Raw genomic sequence first — 20,708 nt, forward strand, 5'->3', positions numbered from 1 at the left:
TATGTTATGGTCATTGTTTTTAGTTTTACTAGGTCACTGAATGAATGTGCATCAAAGTTACCATGACAGCACTCTCCTGAGTTACCAGACTGATATCCATGCAACATGAGATGCTGCAGACTTGGGAGACCCTGAACACCACCGGTTGGTAGAATTTGAGTAAAGCAGCCACGTATCTCCAAATACTTCAGATCCTGAAACTGTGAGAAAACCCCCATGTGGAGAGAACCATTGCTCCTTGTTGTCACGGAGATGCAGATGTTATTCAGACCAGGAGGGAGTCCAGTTAAATCTTCCTCAATGGAGTTGACATGTTCACAATAAGCCTGGTATCGTGCTTCACTGTTCCCATAACTGTCTTTGCAAAGGTCCACTTTTTCTTCAACATCATAAATTCGACATTTCGGATGTATCCATGAACCAACTGTATGAATCCAAAGAAACAGGATGCCGTGTTGAAAAAGTGCAGATTTCATCTTTTCAACAAAACCATAATGTAATGTATCAGACAATATGAAATTGAAGAGATTAAATGTTCCTTTGATGCAGTTTGTTTGGAAGCTGGTGGTCTTTCGCACATCATGATTTTGCAGTCGTGTCGGAGCAGGAAGGAAATAACAACAACTTCTGCTATTGAACTGCTGCAGTAAGTGATAAGAATATTTTCGGTATTTGTGTGTATCTATATTGCAGAAGTCGCATTTGCATGAACAGTTTTAGCTGAAAGTAGAACAAGTGACGAGAAGAGGTAGTTGTATGTTGCTGTGTCAGGGTGTCTGGTCTGCATGTGGTTATACTTGGGGTAACTGTATCAAGAAGAGGGGGATTTGCTGAAGTCTAACATGTTTTAATAATATCATTATGGTACTTGGAATATAACCTCTTTCTTTCAGTCCTTTTTAGCACATAGACATGTTGTATATCTATATATGTTTGGAAACAACACCTTAAACAGACATAGCCAACCGGTAATATATCTACATCTAGTGGAGCATTGTGCCTTTGGAGAGTAGTCAATACATGTAACTGTTAAGGTCCTATACTTAATACAAAATGTATCACATTTTGGGGGGGATTTTTGGGGGAAATGTATAACTCATGATGTTCAACTCCTTTGATCATCCATGATGTCTCTAGAACTCTATCTACTTTTCAAAGTCATCGTACAACAGTACAGTACAGTAAAGTATAGTACTGTGTAACTGTGCTTTAACTGTGGATGTCTTCTGTGTCTGCCTTTACCTACAGAGTTTGATCCTAAAAAGTGACATTACAAACTAATTATTAACGACCGTCTTCCACAAAAATCTACCTGCATACCTCGTTATTATGTTGTTAATGAAGGATTGGAAAGTAAGCACAAACTTTGTACAAACATAGAAAAAATATTTATTATAAAAATGTGCAAAGCAACATATTGAGCAGGAGGCAGCAAAACAATTAATAACAACAATCACTTAACAATACATGTACAAACAATTAAGCAATTGTTTGATATTATAACACAGGACCGATCAAAGTTCATCTTTAGGCTGTAAAATAAAACAGAAAAATGTATGTCACAAACTTGATCTGGGAAAGGGTTAGTGTCAGGGTCATAAAAGTTATGTTTTTCAAACAACGTGATATAAAATCACGATATAAATGTGCCGCATTTCAATGCATTTGTTATGTGTTTCTGATGAATCCACTATTAAAAACATCAATAGGAAGAATCTTAAATATTATAAAAAGACAAGTGTCTCGGTTCAAGGCCAAGCAGCAGCAGAGATTCTAATCCCTCGCACTGTCCTGGCCTCCACAGGTCTGCGTTCCTGCATGACGACAGCACTGAAGTGGGTCTTCTAACAGACAGTCACACTTATGAGCCACCTGAACGGGCTGGGATCTGACCGGAATCGGTGTCATGGAAACGCTGGTGTGACTGTTCTATGGAATGTACTGTAGCTGTGCTCCGCAGCTCATTAAGTATTCATGACAACACCACTGTTGGGTTGAAAGTGCAACAGATCAAGACAATCTATTATTATTATATATATACAAATGCAGGGGCGTGGGTTCCTTTTCACAGATTTTAATAACTGAAGATACGGCTGTCAAATTTTCTTTAATAAAAAGCATGTGTGTGTGTGTGTGGGGACAACAACATATATTTGCCTGTTTTCAGAAATGAAACCTACACCTCTGTTTGAATGAGACCCAAAGTGAGCCTCCCGGTGTTGCTTAGCGACGGTGCTTACCGGTGTTCTGTGGCAGGAGCAGGGGAAGAGGTCCTCTGAGGGCTGGGGAACGCTCTCCATGCCCTCTCGAACCCTGGGCTCCCTCACCTGCAGCTTGGCATACTCCTGCAGACAAACAGAAAAAACATGGATTTAATTGCCGTTCTCAGTAGTTGTTGTTGGAAAGAATATTATAGATATTTTTTTTATAAATCATTAAGCGTATAACTGAAACAATCTTGTATACAAATATCCCTCAATAAGATTGTACGCAAGAGATCAAGACTAAATACATTTTCACACGCTGAACCGACACCATCTGCACAGCTGGTGTAAGCAAAATAAGCAAAAGGCATCCGTACTGACAAACGACAATCGTCAAGGTAACTTCATGTATCTAAAACATGCACATGGCATGCAAACTCCAGCAGGTAGCAGCGTGCCCTGTGACCTCCCCCACACCTTACCATCTAGAGAGTGTAAACCTTTATGACTGACATTCTACTTTGAGCCAGAAAGTGTGTTTAAACATTAATTCTTGAACTGCAGGCTTATGGGGTTCAATAAAGCATTCTCGGTCCACATCACAACCATCCAAGATGTCCCATTCTCATGAAAGAAATAGGGCAAGGCAGCGTCCTGCCATCAATGTATCCTCAAATATTTTATAACTAGCGTGTTGAAGTAGGTGCTCAAATGAAGCTAAATCATTTGTCAGTGAGACAAGATAATATTATTTGGTGAGATATGTTGACATCAAAATATCTAGACATAGAAAAATGTATCCATATGACTAATTTTTAAATAATTATATGCACTTTTTAAAGAAAATGCTTGGAAAAAAAGACCTAAGTTTACATATGTTATATTGGACTAAAAGGCAGAAATAGCATATAGAGAAATGTTGGTCTTCTCTCTGGGTAGTACACACCTATTTCTCAAAAGTCTATAAGGAAATGTTTGTTTGTTATGTAACTGGTTAAACATTTGGATTCATTTCCAGAGCTTTCATGACTTACCTGTGGAAAAATACAGTAGACCGTGTCACGTGTGTGTGTGTGTGTATGTGTGTGTGTGTGGGTAAACATGTGCCTTGATGTCAAAATCAAGCATGACAATGAGGAAAACATGGAGCCTTGGACATAACCATAGAGAGAGGATAAAAACATCTTTAACGACAGACAGATGTCAACACAACAAAGCTCAAATCTGTTGGTAGACCAGCCATGCTACACAAGACCTTGAGATGCTCCTCAAGGTCAGCACTAACACAATATAAAACCTATAAACATGCTTAACGAGAACCAAGCCGAAAAAAATGAATGAAAGTGAATCCCTGCCAGATTTTTCACGACTTAATATTAAATTACGACTTTCACAAACTGTGTTTCTCTGAACTAAATAGGGATGTTCAAACATAACTAAGGACCAGGATGGAATGCTGAATTATGGGATTCCTCCCCATAACTAGAGGTGATGATACACTGATGAATCAAGTTATCAGGGAGTCAGGTGGCTGAGCGGTTAGGGAGTCGGGCTAGTAATCTGAAAGTTTGGATGTGCCGAATGACATTGTGTCCTTGGGCAAGGCACTTCACCCTACTTGCCTCGGGGGGAATGTCCCTGTACTTACTGTAAGTCGCTCTGGATAAGAGCTTCTGCTAAATGACTAAATCTAAATGTAATAAATAGACTTAGGGCCCAGTAGTGGCACGTTCAGAGATACATGGCAGTTCTGCCGTGACCTGACCCAGGAAACCTCATGACTACTGTCCTTGAGGGAGCTGTATAAAATGTCAAGTAGAGATGTCAAGATAAGATAGTCGAGCTGATAAGCAGGCTGTCTGACACGGGAGAGGTTTGGCTTTGCCCAAAGTTGTAAAAATGTAAAGGAATATAAAAGTATGCACACAGTAAAATGTTAAGATATTTCATATCAATACACACGTTGCTCATTCTCTTGGCTCAGCAAGCTGTTGCTAGGCCCGTCGCTGTCCTACCTGCTTTCATGAACATTACCTGGAAAAGTTTGTAGTAGTAACAAAATATGCTGTCTCCCAGGAGATGGGAGCGGGCAAACTGTTGACCAGCTTCTGCGATTTTCTTTGCCTGAAAGAGAGAAATGAACTAGGGTAACAGCTTGGAATTGTGGCAAATGAAACAGAAAACGATGAAGCCATGTTACAACTTCCTTTAGTTGGTCTCTGTCTAGGGAGACAGAAGGGCCTAACAAATGTTTGAACATTGAACAGGTATGCAAGTGTAAAAACCAAGGCTACAATATGTCACTATAACATTTTTATACACTTTATAAAAAACATATTGTAAACATACAACAAAGAAAAGTTCAATCTGCTGCCCCCAACGGGGCACCAAACCACATTTCAACCCGGGCACTATGCACCAGCAGTGCCAACCTCCTCCTCCTCCTCCTCCTCACCTCCTGGTCGTGCTGGCGGGCCCAGGTGATCTTGTCCAGCAGGTCTCCCAGGTCGGCCCTGACGGGGATGTAGTGCTCCCAGGGCCTCAGCTGGCTGTAGAAGTGCTCGTAGTATCCCGAGTCCTGCTTCAGAACCACGCTGTCCCCCGCCAGCAGGTAGGGCAGCCTGTACGCAGCCACCGTGCCGTCGATGTTGATCTGGTACTTGTACTGTGGGAGAGGGAAGCAGGGATGAGCTGGTGATGAGGTGGCGTGTTAGCAGCGTGTGGGGTGCGTGTGGGGAGCGTGTGGGGTGAGCGTGTGGGGGAGCTGTTGGGGGAGCGTGTGGGGGAGCGTGTGGGGGAGCGTGTGGGGGGAGCGTGTGGGGGGAGCGTGTGGGGGGAGCGTGTGGGGGGAGCGTGTGGGGGGAGCGTGTGGGGGAGCGTGTGGGGGAGCTGTTGGGTGAGCGTGTGGGGGGAGCGTGTGGGGGGAGCGTGTGGGGGGAGCGTGTGGGGGGAGCGTGTGGGGGAGCGTGTGGGGGGAGCGTGTGGGGGGAGCGTGTGGGGGAGCGTGTGGGGGGAGCGTGTGGGGGAGCGTGTGGGGGGAGCGTGTGGGGGGAGCGTGTGGGGGGAGCGTGTGGGGAAGCGTGTGGGGGGAGCGTGTGGGGGGAGCGTGTGGGGGGAGCGTGTGGGGGGAGCGTGTGGGGGGAGCGTGTGGGGGGAGCGTGTGGGGGAGCGTGTGGGGGAGCGTGTGGGGGGAGCGTGTGGGGGAGCGTGTTAGCAGCATGTTAGGATGTTACAGACACAGTTCGGTTTGTGCTGGGGAGTTTGAGACCCAACGGGAAAGTAACCAACTTTGTAGAGTTTTTGTGGCATTTCAATAAATGCATTTTTTGTTTTAAAGGATACTTTGCCAGTGTGCTGAAACTTTCAGTTGATTTACTGACTATGTTATATGTTACATATCATGCAGAGGTTTGACGTTATAGACACTTAATGTCAGTTTTAACATCGAAGTAAACTGTCTGTAGGGAACTCAAATGTACATGGAATGCTTGTGAGGCAGCCGCTCCTTCTTACAGCTGAGACATGCAGCCAACGATATTTCTTTTCCTTGCTTAGTCATGTTTATGGCATTGTAAAGTTAACTGCATAAAACCAACATTTTAACAAATGTGACTCCTTGGTGGTTGCATTGTGTTTTACAAGCAATTAACATTCTTTTTAAGAGGAAATTAGGGAATTAGGGACACCACGATGTTTAGCTTACAGAATATTACTATTACTATAATTATTATGTTATGTTGCCAGGTCACTTGTCTAGGAGGGAGTCAGGTGGCTGAGCGGTGAGGGAGTCGGGCTAGTAATCTGAAGGTTGCCAGTTCGATTCCCGGCCGTGTCAAATGACGTTGTGTCCTTGGGCAAGGCACTTCACCCTACTTGCTTCGGGGGGAATGTCCCTGTACTTACTGTAAGTCGTCTGGATAAGAGCATCTGCTAAATGATTAAATGTAAATGTCTAGCAATTTAATATAGTCTTTGACTCTTCTACCTTGTAAGAGTCCATATTTTTAGGCCTACTTGTGAACAGTCAGGTCTCACAGAGCCAGGTGCACCTGTCACTCCATAAAAGCTAGACTACATTCATGCTCAACGCAAATCCATCATACTAGGTCCTGGGTTTACCCTAAAATGACAAACCAAAACTAAACTAAAACATTCTGGCCTGGACGCGCATTAACTAGAGCCAGCTAAACGTGTACTGGGAAGAACTGCGAACAAACGAACAGCGCTGGCGACACTGCAGAGACACAGCGAGCCACGCTACGACATCTCCTCACCTTGAAGAAGTCGAAGAAGGACACGTGCTTGACCAGCGGTCCGTAGAGGCTCTCATCGTGCTTGAAGAAGAAGAAGTTGGTGAAGGCGGCGTCCACCATGTCGGGGTGCGCCCTGGCCAGCTTCACCAGCTCCAGGCGCTCCTTACGGCTGTCCCTCCCCCTCCAGAAGGCTGAGGCGTTCTTCTCGCTCCACGGGGGGCCCGTATTGGCCTGGACAGACATCATGTCCAGGCTCACCCTGTTTAGTGGAGGAGAATACCTGTCAGTCTTTCATACAACTTTGTAAGTGAAGTGTAACAGGTAAGGCGAGAGAGAGAGAGAGAGAGAGAGAGAGAGAGAGAGAGAGAGAGAGAGAGAGAGAGAGGTAGAAGGTAAAGCTTCAGTCTACACTGTACTTGCTCTTATCCAGTGAGCTACCAGGGCGCCCCTGATTAATTTTGAACCCTGATGCTTGCTGTTTTTATTTTCCAATGTTTGTAAGGAGAGACAGCCTTGCCTTCCCATGGTCTCCAAGACCGACTCGGTGAGGTCGTAGGTCGGCATGACGATGTCTCTGGTGTCGTTGGAGCCGCACCAGGAAAAGATGGGGTGCAGCTTGTCTGAGGGACTCCTCTTCTCCAGGGGCCAGTCGCCCAGGTTCACAAAGAACTCCACGTCAGGAACCACCACCTGGAACACGGAGAACCCACGGCTCTTAGAACCTGCATGTCGACAGGCCTAGCCTTCATCTTCTCAAGTCGTTCATCTGTCCTGTGGTTTGCTTCCATGGGAGTGTCCTGGCTTAGACAGTCCACTTGCAACTACGTATTTCAGAAATAACCAAGGCAGTTTGTATTTCAGTTTGTATGGAAACTGTAATACAGTTTGTATTTCCCCCACCATCCTGTGAAGGTTTGTGTCTGATGATCCTGCTATGGAATGACACCTCCATCTAGTGGTCACTTGGAGGAATAACTCCCACGTGGTATGCTGCTTCCTATAAAACACTGTAGATGTTCATGTGAATCTGAGCACTCACCTTCCTGGTCAGAGAAAGGAGAAAGGCGTCGATGAAGATCCTGAACCCCACATGTTCTCCTAGGGTCTTAATGTAGACCTGAAACAGCAGTACATCAGGTGTCGATGCTCAGAGCTAGTACACCTGTAACATAAACTAAACATCCCATTTTCAATAGTCGTGTTCGATTCTAGTTTAACGTTCATGAGAACTGAGGCAGTACATTGGAATAAGCTATGGGCTATAGTACATGCAGCTGCAAGGTTCTAGATTACGACATGATGCCTATCACACAGTTCTTCTATTGCCAATTGCCACACACACATCCTGCCCACACACACAGGTCCCCTATCTGTTCAGCATTTTTACACTTGTAAAACAAGAAGATAGGTCTTGTCTGAACACCCACAGTGATTTGGATCCCAGGACCGAACTGCACTGTGACATATGGGGACAGGGACAGGCGTGACCTGTACTACACCCCACACCTGTTGGTGTCAGAATGCCATGATTACAGGTGTGGTGACCAGCTGTCGTAAACACTGCTGGAGGGTGTGGGCGGACCCGTTTACTGAGTCACACATGCCGACAGACTTTCTCTGCTTGCTCTCTAACTCCAAATATGTTTATTTGGAATTTGTTTAGAAATAAATGAATGTCTGTTTGTACCGTAACGCTGTCCCTCTCCTATACAACACAGTGACGGACCGCCAAACAGCCCTCAGCACCTACAGTACAACTACTAACGCAAGTCAAGCTACTTAAATCAGGACTTCTGTAAGAAAGAGAAACACAATTTTCTCCTCAAGTGAGTTTTTTCTTGTCTTCCTTGAGGGTTTAGGTTGGTTGAGGGGCAGTTCTATGGGCGTATGTGAAGCCCTCTGTGACATGCTTGCGTGCAAAAAGGGCTATACAAATACATTTTGATTTGATACAATTGATATGGTTTCATTCGAAGTAAAGCACTCAGAACCAAACCGACTATGATCATCTTGTGACGACCTGCACTGAGCTCTAGTAAAATGTGTAGATAGCTGCTTTAGTTAAGGTCAAAATTGCAGTGTCACACTGCCTGTCTTGGTCATCAGGCAGTGGAATGCCACATCAGACACCGATTCCCAGAGCCTGCCAGCTCTAGAAACGTGTCCATGGTTGTGACCTTGTTGTCTTTGATGGTGTAGTGGCACAGGCTCTGTCTCTGGCCGAAGCGCTGGGGGATCTCCTGGGCGTTGCGGTCCGGGTCCACCCTGGGGTAGAGTGCCAGGTCGCTCTCGATCTGGTGGAAGGAGGAGGGGCAGTGCATGTCCCGCTGCCACTCTGCCCCACTGGGCTGGGGACAGTCACAGCCGTCGTGGTACACGGGGCCTGGAGACGGGGACACACGTGGGGGGACAGAAGGAGGAGAGGGTCAAGGATCGTTTGAGCATTCATTTGAGGACTGACAATGTGTGTGTGTGTGTGTGTGTGTGTGTAAGAAACAGAGAAGAAGTGAGCATATGTGTCTATACTTAGTGGTGTGTGTGAGAGAGAGAGAGAGAGAGAGAGGTGCCTCTCGTCCTAAATTCTTCTTGCGAAGCATAACTCTCTCATTCATAGACGGATGAGTGGCGCTGCACCTTTCACAGTGAACGGAGACCTGGCGACATGCGTGTCTTCGAGCAGAACGTCAATATGCAGGTCTGTGTAGCTGGCGTACATCCTGTAGCGTACGAGGAAGGAGCCGTCTCTGCGATCCAAAACCTGGATCCAGATCCTGGAGAACTGCTCTGTGGGAGACACGATCTTCACCTTGAAGGTATCCTCGCCTGGTGAGGAGGTCAGACTACAAGGTACAAGGTCAGTCAGTCAGTAAGATCGCAGGTTTAATAACGATCTTGCCCTTGTATTTTGGTGCACATGATGGAACAATATTTTGTTTTAGTTATTTGAGAAAGTTTATCTTGCACTGAATTAGACCGCATTTGTTGCCTTAGAGTTGTGGGGAAGGATTCACCTGGAGGTTCACCTGTGTATCTTGTCAGCCACACCAAAACAACAATGATGTAACGATTAGTCTATGAAGCCTAATAGTTAAAGATGACGAAACAGTGACTCTACGGAGACAACCGATATGACACTCGAAGGAACACGACACGCACACAGGATACCGTATTTTGCCCCAAGGTGTCGTTCTACTGAATGGACTCGTTGCTTGTTGTACTCAAACCAAATTAATGCACAATGTGATCTCAGTCTCTCATGTGTATTCAGTGACGCAAGCGTGGTGTTCAACTTTTTAAAACCCTACACACGTGCTTAAGATGTTATAACATTGTAGCCCATTTACGCCCCTTTGATAGACGGTTCTCAGCCGCCGTTGACGGACAATGAGGATACAGGCCTATGATACTACTTACTTTCTCCCATTGCTGTCCACTGCTTGTATGAAGAAAAAACGTGCAGGAAGAACAACATTTGCTTCCAGTCCAGGGCCCCATACCAAAGTTTTTGCAGCACTCGGCAACGAACCGGTGCAAACTCCAGGAGGCAGAATTAAGAGTCCTAGCCAGCACAGCACAAACCACGGTAGTTTAGCCAACATTTTAGGAATAGGTATTCCTGAAACCCGTGTTTCTCTGTCGTTTTTTGTCTTCTCCCCGATTCTTTACAGAACAGTTACAATATTGCAAATTTCCATTCCCTTGTAATGTAAATGCACAATTCTACATCTGGTCGCCAGAAGCGGTATGCACCAGACACTAAGCGTCCACACCCTCTCTAGAAACTGTACGGATACAATGTTTCATCAAGTCGCAGTGACACATCATTGTGTCTTTGTTTCCGTCCAACGATATCTCTGTCACACGTATAGCAAAAGTTTTCGGTGTAACGGAGATTTTTTTTTTAAAATGTGTTCCTCGACATGGAAGACTAACTTCTACGGATGGAGTCATGCAGATGGACACGGAGAGAGACCGTCTGATTGGCTGTTTCTTCCACGTCTGGCGTGCAATGAAAGTAAAGCTTCAATCTGATTGGCCTAGAGGAAGGGGACGTTCAGACGCATGTCTGACACGCGAAGGGGTTTAACTTATCTTACGTAAGAAAGAATGTGTATTTTCACTCTTTGTCTTAAAATGTTGTTAAGGTGTTTCAAAATGTTTATGTTTAAGATAAAATAAATGTTAAACCATTGTCCATAGTGTAGCCAACTTCAGGCTATGTCTAGTATAAACAATTCCCCCAATGGAACTATAAAATGAATGATTATTAATTAAGGCTATTATTATAGTGTGATTCACATATAAATATACCTAACTAACAAGACCACAGGTCTAGACAAAAAAACGGAGTTAATCTAGTGTGTACATCAATCAATGTTTATTTCAATTTGATTTGCATCAACATATTTTTCATTTATTTTTTTCCAGTAATCTCTATTACACTACTATAATATCAATAAGAACAAAAGGTGGTAGAATCCATTTAAACAAGACAAACTTTGCTGCCGTCTTTGAGAAAACCAGAGAAATGTCTTGGTCAGAAAACTAGAGAACTACAGAGTCTTAGTGACTTAGACTGAGCTGGAACACCAGAGTACCATCATCAAACATGAACCACGTTTACAGAGAATAATACCCTAACACTGTTTTTGTGTCTTTTTAGTTATTTTTTTTGTGTGTGTGTTTGTCTTCACTCCCATGGTCGAACTGTACAGTTGATATAAAAACCAAACACATATAAACAGAACACCCTGTCAGTAATCAGATTTTTTTTCTTCTCTGCCATTAAAGTTAACTCCACTGATATCAACACAGATCTCATGGACAGTACGTGTAGAGAAATAGATTTTCTTTCTTCGGCACAACCACATTCACTCATGAACAATTGACAATTCAATTGACGTATCTGCCAGGAAAGCCAATTGAGTATGCTTCAAGTTTTAAACCCATCCTGAACTGTGTGAATGTACAGGGTTTCCAGACAAGCTGACCTTGTCCTTCAGACATTTCACACAAGCCTGAGAGGGAGCAAGGTGAAATGATAGCTGTGTTTGTGTAGCCTACCTTATAAGAGAGGGTAAGAACCATTTTTGGTCTAGTATCCACTCAGGTGAAATGCCAAAAAAATAAAATTAGAAATTAAAATTTGATATGGTGAATGAGGCTGTCAGGGTCCAAACAATCTTCTGTTTTTTAAATTTGTCAAACTGTAGAGAAAATAATATTCTCAGTGTATGCATCTTTTTCTCATTCATCACAGGGGGTTTCCAGTGTTGCCCATGTACACTCATTGACTTGTACAACACATACAATTACATGTACCATAGAACATTTTTGTACATATAGTAGCATTTAAAGAGAAAAGGCGACGTCTATCAAACAGGGGCGAGGACCGAGAATGTAACAGTAACATGGGGGGGAATCAATACAGAAAGAATGAATACAATATCTGCTTAAATCATTATATTCCAAAGGCAATTACAAGGTGTGTTTCATCCCTACCCTCATCTTAGTATCGTCGCCAGGGTCGTTGGTGTAAATGGACCAGGCGACTACTCCCCCATGTTCCTACTCCTGTGAGCGCGTTATACATCTAGAATCATGAAGCATAGTTCAACATCGTAGTGTAAAAGAGGGACGGGCTCTGCATACCAAAATGTAAACAAGGGGACCCACCACCCACAAGGACATTTAAATGGCACACTCTACAGAGGACTTCGTTCATGTTGAATTGCTTTGGCAGAGAAAGAACAGTTTGTCTTTTACGGCGGTTTGTGTGACACATGACAATGACTCACCAACCTCAGAGAAATGACAAAGGCAGCGGAAGATTTCAACAAAGAACAAAACAACAGAAAATAAAAAGTTAGAAACGTCACTATTTCTCAAAAGGAACCCAAGTCAGGTGACATTGACAGACGGCCAATCAATGGGCAGATCCGGAGGGTTCGGCTCAACTACTGTCCTCTACAGGAAACAGACTGCATCATGACTATCACGTTAGCGCTTGGCTAGTTTACAGGAAGGGGGTTCACCCATCTTGATTTTATGGCACGTGAATTATTACATAATGCTTATAAATATAAACACACTCAATCCAGACCTCACAGACAAGCATTGACCACCACAATTCATTATCATACCCTCTCAGACATTTAGCAATCTAACCTCTGTGTTCCTATATTTTTCACAGGGGAGTGAAATGTACCTTTTTCTATAATGTCAGATATAGTAAGTAGCAGCAGCCAAGAAAATGAAATTAGTGCTTATATGTGGATAGTGCATTTGCTCAAAGTGTTGATTGACTAATTTGTGTTTTCACTGCCCCCATTTCATGAAGAGTGTGGAGGTGACAAGGAGACATTTGGAGTATAGATGTTTAGCATAGAATAAGGTGTAGCATAAGGTCTAAGTAAAGAAATTTGACTAGTATCGGCAATGTAATTGTAATAAGTATTAATTGATACAGAAATGATTTGTGTTTAGTTAAAAAAATCAAAGAAAAAATAAGGCAAAGAAATATAAATAAAATTTGGCTTCATAGCAATGCAGGTATACATTTCCCTTTTTATATATATTTTCTCAATATTTCAAAAAATATAAAGTTTTTCATAGTTTCTGTTTGTTGGCTTATATTATTAAATAAAAGTTTGTATTTAGTATTTCCCTCTGTTAAAGTAGCATGCTGCTTTTTAATATGGCAGTTGTAGTTATTTTTTGTAGTCATCCATTGTGTTTCATGCAGTCTTGTTGATGTCTTAACTTTAGAATATCTACACAGCAAGGTCAAGTAAACCCACCCCCCCACACACACACACGGATGGACTGTTCCACACGGGTGGACTGTTCCATCCCCTGGGTCCCCCCATCTTGGTCTGTGTCCATCTCACTGCAGTCTACACCAGCGACCAGCCTTTATCCAATACCACCACTAATGTGACAATGCTGTACAGACAGCCCACAGAGAAGCCTGTGTACACAAAGTCACTCTTTCCTCTCTGTCTCATCTCGCTCTCTCCCTCATCGGTAGAGTGAAGTCCGTGTCGAAGCGTAGCTCCACCACCAGGTCAAAGGGCAGACTTCCAACCATTGGTCTGACATTAAAACTGGTACCATTTCTTGTCCTTGCACTTCAGCATCACCTGCGGGGGACAGACACAGAGGACGGAATGGACAGTCATGGTGAGAGAACTCACCAGACAATGTGTTTCCACGCTGTGCTATCCCCTCTCCACTCCCATCAACCTCAATCCCCTCGACCAAGCTCATGAACGTACCAACCGCATTCACCTAAACCTAAGCTCTGTTTTCCCATCCCATATTACAAGTGAATGTAACCCTCCCCCCTCCCCCCCACCCCCTGTACACCCTGTCAGCCTAGCCCAAACACCCCTCCCCCCCACCCCCTGTACACCCTGTCAGCCTACCCCAAACACCCCTCCCCCCACCCCCTGTACACCCTGTCAGCCTACCCCAAACACCCCTCCCCCCCACCCCCTGTACACCCTGTCAGCCTACCCCAAACACCCCTCCCCCCACCCCCTGTACACCCTGTCAGCCTAGCCCAAACACCCCTCCCCCCCACCCCCTGTACACCCTGTCAGCCTACCCCAAACACCCCTCCCCCCCACCCCCTGTACACCCTGTCAGCCTACCCCAAACACCCCTCCCCCCCACCCCCTGTACACCCTGTCAGCCTACCTCAAACACCCCTCCCCCCCCACCCCCTGTACACCCTGTCAGCCTACCCCAAACACCCCTCCCCCCCACCCCCTGTACACCCTGTCAGCCTACCCCAAACACCCCTCCCCCCCCCACCCCCTGTACACCCTGTCAGCCTACCCCAAACACCCCTCCCCCCTCCCCCCCACCCCCTGTACACCCTGTCAGCCTACCCCAAACACCCCTCCCCCCCACCCCCTGTACACCCTGTCAGCCTACCCCAAACACCCCTCCCCCCTCCCCCCCACCCCCTGTACACCCTGTCAGCCTACCCCAAACACCCCTCCCCCCTCCCCCCCACCCCCTGTACACCCTGTCAGCCTACCCCAAACACCCCTCCCCCCTCCCCCCCCCCCCGTTAACTTACCCCAAACACCCCTCCCCCCTCCCCCCCACCCCCTGTACACCCTGTCAGCCTACCCCAAACACCCCTCCCCCCCACCCCCTGTACACCCTGTCAGCCTACCCCAAACACCCCTCCCCCCCACCCCCTGTACACCCTGTCAGCCTACCCCAAACACCCCTCCCCCCTCCCCCCCAGCCCCTGTACACCCTGTCAGCCTACCCCAAACACCCCTCCCCCCTCCCCCCTCCCCCCCACCCCCTGTACACCCTGTCAGCCTACCCCAAACACCCCTCCCCCCCACCCCCTGTACACCCTGTACACCCTGTCAGCCTACCCCAAACACCCCTCCCCCCCACCCCCTGTACACCCTGTCAGCCTACCCCAAACACCCCTCCCCCCCACCCCCTGTACACCCTGTCAGCCTACCCCAAACACCCCTCCCCCCCACCCCCTGTACACCCTGTCAGCCTACCCCAAACACCCCTCCCCCCCCACCCCCTGTACACCCTGTCAGCCTACCCCAAACACCCCCTCCCTCTCTCCCCCCCCCCCTCCCCCAGCTCTACCTCGTGAGCGTGTTTGGAGAAGGTGTCTGCGCTGGTCATCATGAGGGCGGTGCGTTCCTCCAGCTCTCCCAGGCGCTCGCCCCTCTGGTCCAGGGCGATGCGGGCCCGGGCCAGGTCTCCCACCACCCCGCCCGCCGCTGCCTTCATGCCCTCCATGCCGGCCGGGCCTGGGATGTGCTGTGCCAGGCTCCTGGAGGCCTTACCCGCCGCCGCCTCGCCGACTGCACAAAGCAAGGGGGCCAAAGAGAAGTACATCGACATACATTTCACTCATGGATTTCTTCTGCAAGTTTTTTCTCGTACATTTTTTAGAAAGGGGGTTAAGAGAGAAATGTTTCGATGCTTTAGGAAAATATTGTTTTTCCCCCCTCCACGCTACGATTTTTTCTCTCTCACGTATACTAACGAACACACAACCACACTCACACACAGGTTTACGTACACAGTTCCTCTCGGTCAAAGTTCTGGGCGTTTCCACCGAAGAAGCCCTTGAGGAACCCTCTGTTCTGGGCCTCCGGTGTCTCTATGGGCGTGAACAGCTCCCCCAACATCTCCTGGATCCACCAATCACACACAGACCCATTCAAACACACCAATCACACACAGTCAGAACATTCAGGAGTGAAACAAACATCATACTGAATTTATATCAGAGAAAGTTGTACAGAAAACATATTTATATTACATTAGACAGTATATAAATGTATACTGTATATACCAATATATACAAAGACCAAACGTTTCTTAACCAGCAGGTGGCAGTATTGTAACATCCCATTTCCTGTTTAGTGTCTGGATCACTGAGGCCTCGTGTTCAGGCTACCAGCTCTGCCGATGCCTGTTCTTATTAGGGAATGAATTCTGTGATGGCACATCACACTCGTGCGCGCAATACGCACACACACACACACACGCACACACACACACACACACACACACACACACACACACACACACACACACACACACACACGCACACACAAACACCAACCCCATGGAGTCAGCGCTGTGAAGCTCAAACCACACATGACAAGCGTGACATTTCACTTCAATAGCCACTGTCACAACTGGGCTTTACCAAAGGTATCAATTACGACACCGGTATATTTACTCCCCGACGGCTCGGAGCGATCTCAGAGAGCCGAAGAAGCAGGATGCTACGTGCTGTCATGGCTACAGAGTGATGAGATTACCGACCACAGCAACACACACACAAACATCACAGACACACACACAGACACACACATCACAGACAGATGCACACATGTGCACACATTCTCTTTCACTCAAACGTACCAGATGTGGGTTCACTATATCACAGACGCTCAAGAAGACAGACGTGCCCGCACACACACTGTGCACACTTCCCCCTCCACCCCTGTCACACACACACACACACACACACACACACACACACACACACACACACACACACACACACACACACACAGCTGACCTGCAGGTTGTCACACATCTCCTGGCTGTAGGTGATGCGCTGGAGCTCGGTGGGGGAGCTGAGGTAAAGGGCCTGGCCGCTGTTGGTGAAGTAGAAGGTGCGAGCGATGCGCATGTCTGTCAGGGGCAGGTAGTTCACGTCCATCAGAGGTCTGAGACTGGGCAAGCTGCAGCCGGAGACAGGAAAACAACACTGCCGTTCACAAAGAGGAGCAAAGCTTCATCCCCGACACTGAGAGATTATTTAAAAAGCAGTAGGTGAACACAGAGTCGCAGTCACAACAACGACAGCAACTAATTCAACTAAAATACAATTCGAGGCATATTGTTGCACTAGTTTGAGTTATTTGCCCGGAGCTGACAGCTGGACATCAGGAGACTGCAAGGTGGGCCAGCGAGAGGGATTAACCGTGGATTAGACTGTCAGAAACGACCATGCAAGGTATCATCCGCACAGCTAACGTTGTGTGAAACAGACCTCAGATCGACTTTCCTTCAAACCCCTTCACAGTGTCAGATCGACCTTCCTTCAAACCCCTTCACAGTGTCAGATCGACCTTCCTTCAAACCCCTTCACAGTGTATAAATCCACCACATTGCAGCATTTGATTCACCCCGGAGCGTGCACGTTTGGGACTGCTCCATCGTACAAGGCAAAGCCGAATCAAGTGCACCTCAAGTTGCCCCTAGGATCTAACGCAGGTGGCCCAGTTTGCTCTGAGGTGTTTCAGTACCTGAGGATCATGACGTGACCGTTGGCGCAGAAGCAAGCCAGGCCGACGCTGTTACACACCGTCACCACGTCGGCCCGCAGTACGAAGGAGGACTCTGTGATGTTGTGCACGAACAGGCAGGCCTGGGAGGGCATGAGGAACACCTTGGCCTGCTTCTCGGAGCACACCACGGTCAGGTGTCCGTCCGCACACGCGTCCTGGGAGGACGAGGGCGAGAAGTTGACCAGCTTGCGTCTCCGGGGCCGCTCTGGGTCCTCGGGAATGTTGGGGTCCCGCCACACCTCGTAGGGACTCTGGATCAGAGCGCCCCCACAGTCCAGGAAGGCAAAGCGCAGGATGGAGCCCTTCAGCATGAGGACTGAGCCTATTTGATGGAGACAAGGAGAGTAAGGACATATCTCTTTTTGGATGCTGTGTTTACTAGTTTGTACTGTATTTATCAGCACCAGGAGCTCATCTGAACTACTTTCTGTTTAACCTTTTGTATGGGAGTGTGAGCGGAAGGATATCAATCAAGGAAAATACTTTGCTGTCAAACAACATTCCATCCACCGATTGAACGTTAGTTGAACGGGAGTCAGGTGGCTGAGCGGTGAGGGAATCGGGCAATAATCCGAAGGTTGCCAGTTCGATTCCCGGTCATGCCAACTGACGCTGTGTCCTTGGGTAAGACACTTCACCCTACTTGCCTCGGGGGAATGTCCCTGTACTTACTGTAAGTCGCTCTGGATAAGAGCGTCTGCTAAATGACTAAATGTAAATGTAATGTTACAATGTTACATCCCCAAATTCCTAAGCAAATACCAAACCAGTGTTAGAAAAGAGATCTAAAGAAAGATTTGTGAATGACCCAGAGATGACCCCCACTACAACCCCCCATCCCTGGTCCCCTCCTCCCCCTCAGGGTGGGGTGGGCCTCACCGCTAGGGCCGATGGTGACGGGCTCCTCCAGCCTCTCCTCCTCCTCGGTGGGTATGGACATGGGGATGAGCAGCACCACCCCCAGGCTGGTGCCCACCCACAGGCACGGCGTGGGCAAGGCGTCGCCCTTGCGCCCGTACGACTCTCCAAACTGCAGCGTGCTGACGGCCTCCTTGGTGTCGCGGTCGATGCTTGACACGCTGGAGCTGCGCGAGCGACTGAAGGAGTTCTCGCGGCTTTCTGAGAGAGGGGGGGGGGGGCGAGGACACGGGAGAGGAAGAGAGAGGGGCGGGCGAGGACACGGGAGAGGAAGAGAGAGTGGTGGGTGAGCGAGCACACGAGAGAGGAAGAGAGGGGGGTGGAGAGAGAGGGGTGGAGAGGGAGACTCGGAATAAAGACAAAGAAGAACAAAAGACAAAGTAAACGGATGGACGGGGAGAGAGATGTAGAGAGACATAGAGGGACAGAAAGGTAGAGAGAGGTAGAAAGAATAAGGAGGGTTTGGAGATAAGGTAGATCGAGAAAATGGGGAATGAGAAGAGATGTGTGAGGAGAGAAGAGGAGATAGACAGAGAGACGGCAAAGAGGATGAGCAGAGCGAAAAGAGAACAAACGAACAGAGGGAGGGAAGAAGAGACAAGGAAAGTAAGTAAGACCGTGGGGGGAAAAAGACAGAGAGAGATGACACAGTATGACATGGCCTGTACATAGAAACAGGAGAACAGGAGCCAAAAGGAGCTTGACAGAGAAGCAGAGCGATCATGACGCTGTGACAGACAGAAGGGGAGCCAGAGACCAATCACACCATTTTCACACTCTCGGAAATGAAGTCACAGCTGTAGCTCGGTTACAGTTGAATCCATCGAGACAAAACACAGGAATGACTCATCCATTTGTGGGCCAACGGCAGAGAGCACGCACGACATGTAGGGGAAACATTTTGTTGGTTGTAATTTGTCCAACTTCCTGTTTGAGGCTTTAACACTCCCTGCTCGCCTCCGAACACACACTCTTTCTTGCACTCTCTGACACACACTTGTAACACTCGTAAACACACACACACGCAGTCACACCAACTACACATTTTTGCTGACCCCTTCGATTGCTAGTCGTTCAAGATTCTCCATTATATATTTATAGATTTAGCCTCCATCAAAAAAAGCATTTCTGTATTTCCCGAGAATGATTCATGCACTTCTCAATTATTTAGATCCGGGCTATGGGTTGCCTGCAAAGGCTTTGAGAAACAGCAGCTTTCACAATTTAACAACAGTCCCGTATTGGTACATGGTCCATGGTTTACTGTTAATTGTATGTGAAGTAGACATGGAGAACAATTCTATAAATAATTCACAGATAACACACCAACCCCTTAGTTTTATATATAGTTTCACCTTATCATGAGTGGGGAAACAAGATCAACTGAACATATAGCACATAACAGGTATCTGTTGTGAGCATGCAAACATTCTATCGAGAAAACTACACACACACACACACACACACACAAATACAGCTACCTGAGACACACACTCGTCTGGGCAGACAGCCACAGAGAGCGAGACAGTGATTAGCATGGACATGTTCAGCCCGAGGCCTCCGGGACAGCAAGCGAGTGTCTCTGAACATCTTTGGACAGGACAGAGACAGGGACCACAGGACGCACGGACGCACGGAGCTGGACAGTGGGACGCCATTTGTCTGCGGTGTGCGCCCCCTTACCTCTCTCGCTCCAACAGTAGGACGGGGTGTGGTGCTCGTCGTGGGAGTACATACTGACTCCGTGTAACTGCTGAAGCATTGCTCTCCTGGATGCATAACCTAGTCAACCCCAGCCCCATACCCCCACAACCAGCCAACCAGCCAGCCAGGCAGGCAGGCAGGCAGGCGGGCAGGCGGTCCACAGACAAGACAAGACAGACAGAGGCCAGGGCCAGAGAAAGACAGATCGACAGAGAGGGAAAGAAAAGAGACAACTGAGCCGGGAGGAAGCATCATTAGAACGAAGAGAGAAAGTAAGAGAGAAAGACAGAGATAGACAACTTATTCTCCAACTGAAACTCATCACATGATTGTTGGCTCCCCCCCAACTCCACCATCAACCACCCCACTCTGGTATAGGCCCGGGTAGCTGGACACACTCTGCGTAGCTTGGATCGTACGAGACGAGTTCCACACGTGTCCTGAGCTCGATCGATACGTTGATAAGCTGTAATGTATCCCTGGGCTGTTGCAAAGGCTGTGGGAGTATTCAGCGCTAAAACGCCGCTAGCGCCGAGAGGAACTTAATGGCTTTTGTCGTCAGGTCTGCGAAACTGGCGAGAGTGGCAGCTCATTTTTGCCCGTGTGTCGCTGGGGTGTGTTTGAGCACGACGGAGCCTGCGGGGAACGGCTAATGAAAGTCACGCACACTGGCACTCTGACAGGACACATGCTCCCCTAGAGGGCTGAGAGGGGCGTAGGGACAGAGAAGGGAGGGAATGGGAGAGAAGGCTATGTTTTAGTGA

General features: G+C 47.4%; 2 protein-coding genes across 3 annotated transcripts in view; both read right to left on the reverse strand.

The window, feature by feature from the left end:
* Positions 1-1,402: 1,402 nt before the first annotated feature.
* Positions 1,403-10,389, reverse strand: poglut2 (protein O-glucosyltransferase 2). Its single transcript, XM_067255981.1, has 10 exons — positions 9,872-10,389; positions 9,092-9,297; positions 8,635-8,840; positions 7,497-7,574; positions 6,975-7,147; positions 6,479-6,716; positions 4,660-4,869; positions 4,239-4,328; positions 2,241-2,345; positions 1,403-1,532 (listed from the first exon to the last, which is right to left on the reverse strand). Exons 1-10 carry the CDS (start codon positions 10,054-10,056, stop codon positions 1,515-1,517), a joined length of 1,509 nt encoding a protein of 502 aa, XP_067112082.1. The 5' UTR covers positions 10,057-10,389; the 3' UTR covers positions 1,403-1,514.
* A 508-nt stretch (positions 10,390-10,897) lies between these two features.
* Positions 10,898-20,708, reverse strand: part of stxbp5l (syntaxin binding protein 5L) — a 96,763-nt gene continuing 86,952 nt past the window's right edge. For both annotated transcript variants that reach the window (XM_067254233.1, XM_067254225.1), the window contains 6 exons: positions 18,202-18,441; positions 17,281-17,644; positions 16,548-16,713; positions 15,534-15,645; positions 15,092-15,312; positions 10,898-13,599 (listed from right to left, as the gene is read on the reverse strand). In XM_067254233.1, the coding sequence (XP_067110334.1) occupies positions 13,558-13,599; positions 15,092-15,312; positions 15,534-15,645; positions 16,548-16,713; positions 17,281-17,644; positions 18,202-18,441 (1,145 nt within the window). In that variant the 3' untranslated portion in view covers positions 10,898-13,557. The remainder of the gene's footprint in view (positions 13,600-15,091; positions 15,313-15,533; positions 15,646-16,547; positions 16,714-17,280; positions 17,645-18,201; positions 18,442-20,708) is intronic.

The sequence above is a fragment of the Osmerus mordax genome, chromosome 2 (genome assembly GCF_038355195.1).
Source record: "Osmerus mordax isolate fOsmMor3 chromosome 2, fOsmMor3.pri, whole genome shotgun sequence".
Taxonomy (NCBI): domain Eukaryota; kingdom Metazoa; phylum Chordata; class Actinopteri; order Osmeriformes; family Osmeridae; genus Osmerus; species Osmerus mordax.

What these genes read in the sequence shown, in the direction of transcription:
- poglut2 (XM_067255981.1), bottom strand. Translation starts at nt 10,056, where the DNA reads ATGTTGGCTAAACTACCGTGGTTTGTGCTGTGCTGGCTAGGACTCTTA. An exon ending in GTGGACAGCAATGGGAGAAA is followed by an intron (nt 9,298 to 9,871) that starts GTAAGTAGTATC and finishes TGTACCTTGTAG; the next exon opens with TCTGACCTCCTCACCAGGCG. An exon ending in TCCTTTCTCTGACCAGGAAG is followed by an intron (nt 7,148 to 7,496) that starts GTGAGTGCTCAG and finishes TCCGTGTTCCAG; the next exon opens with GTGGTGGTTCCTGACGTGGA.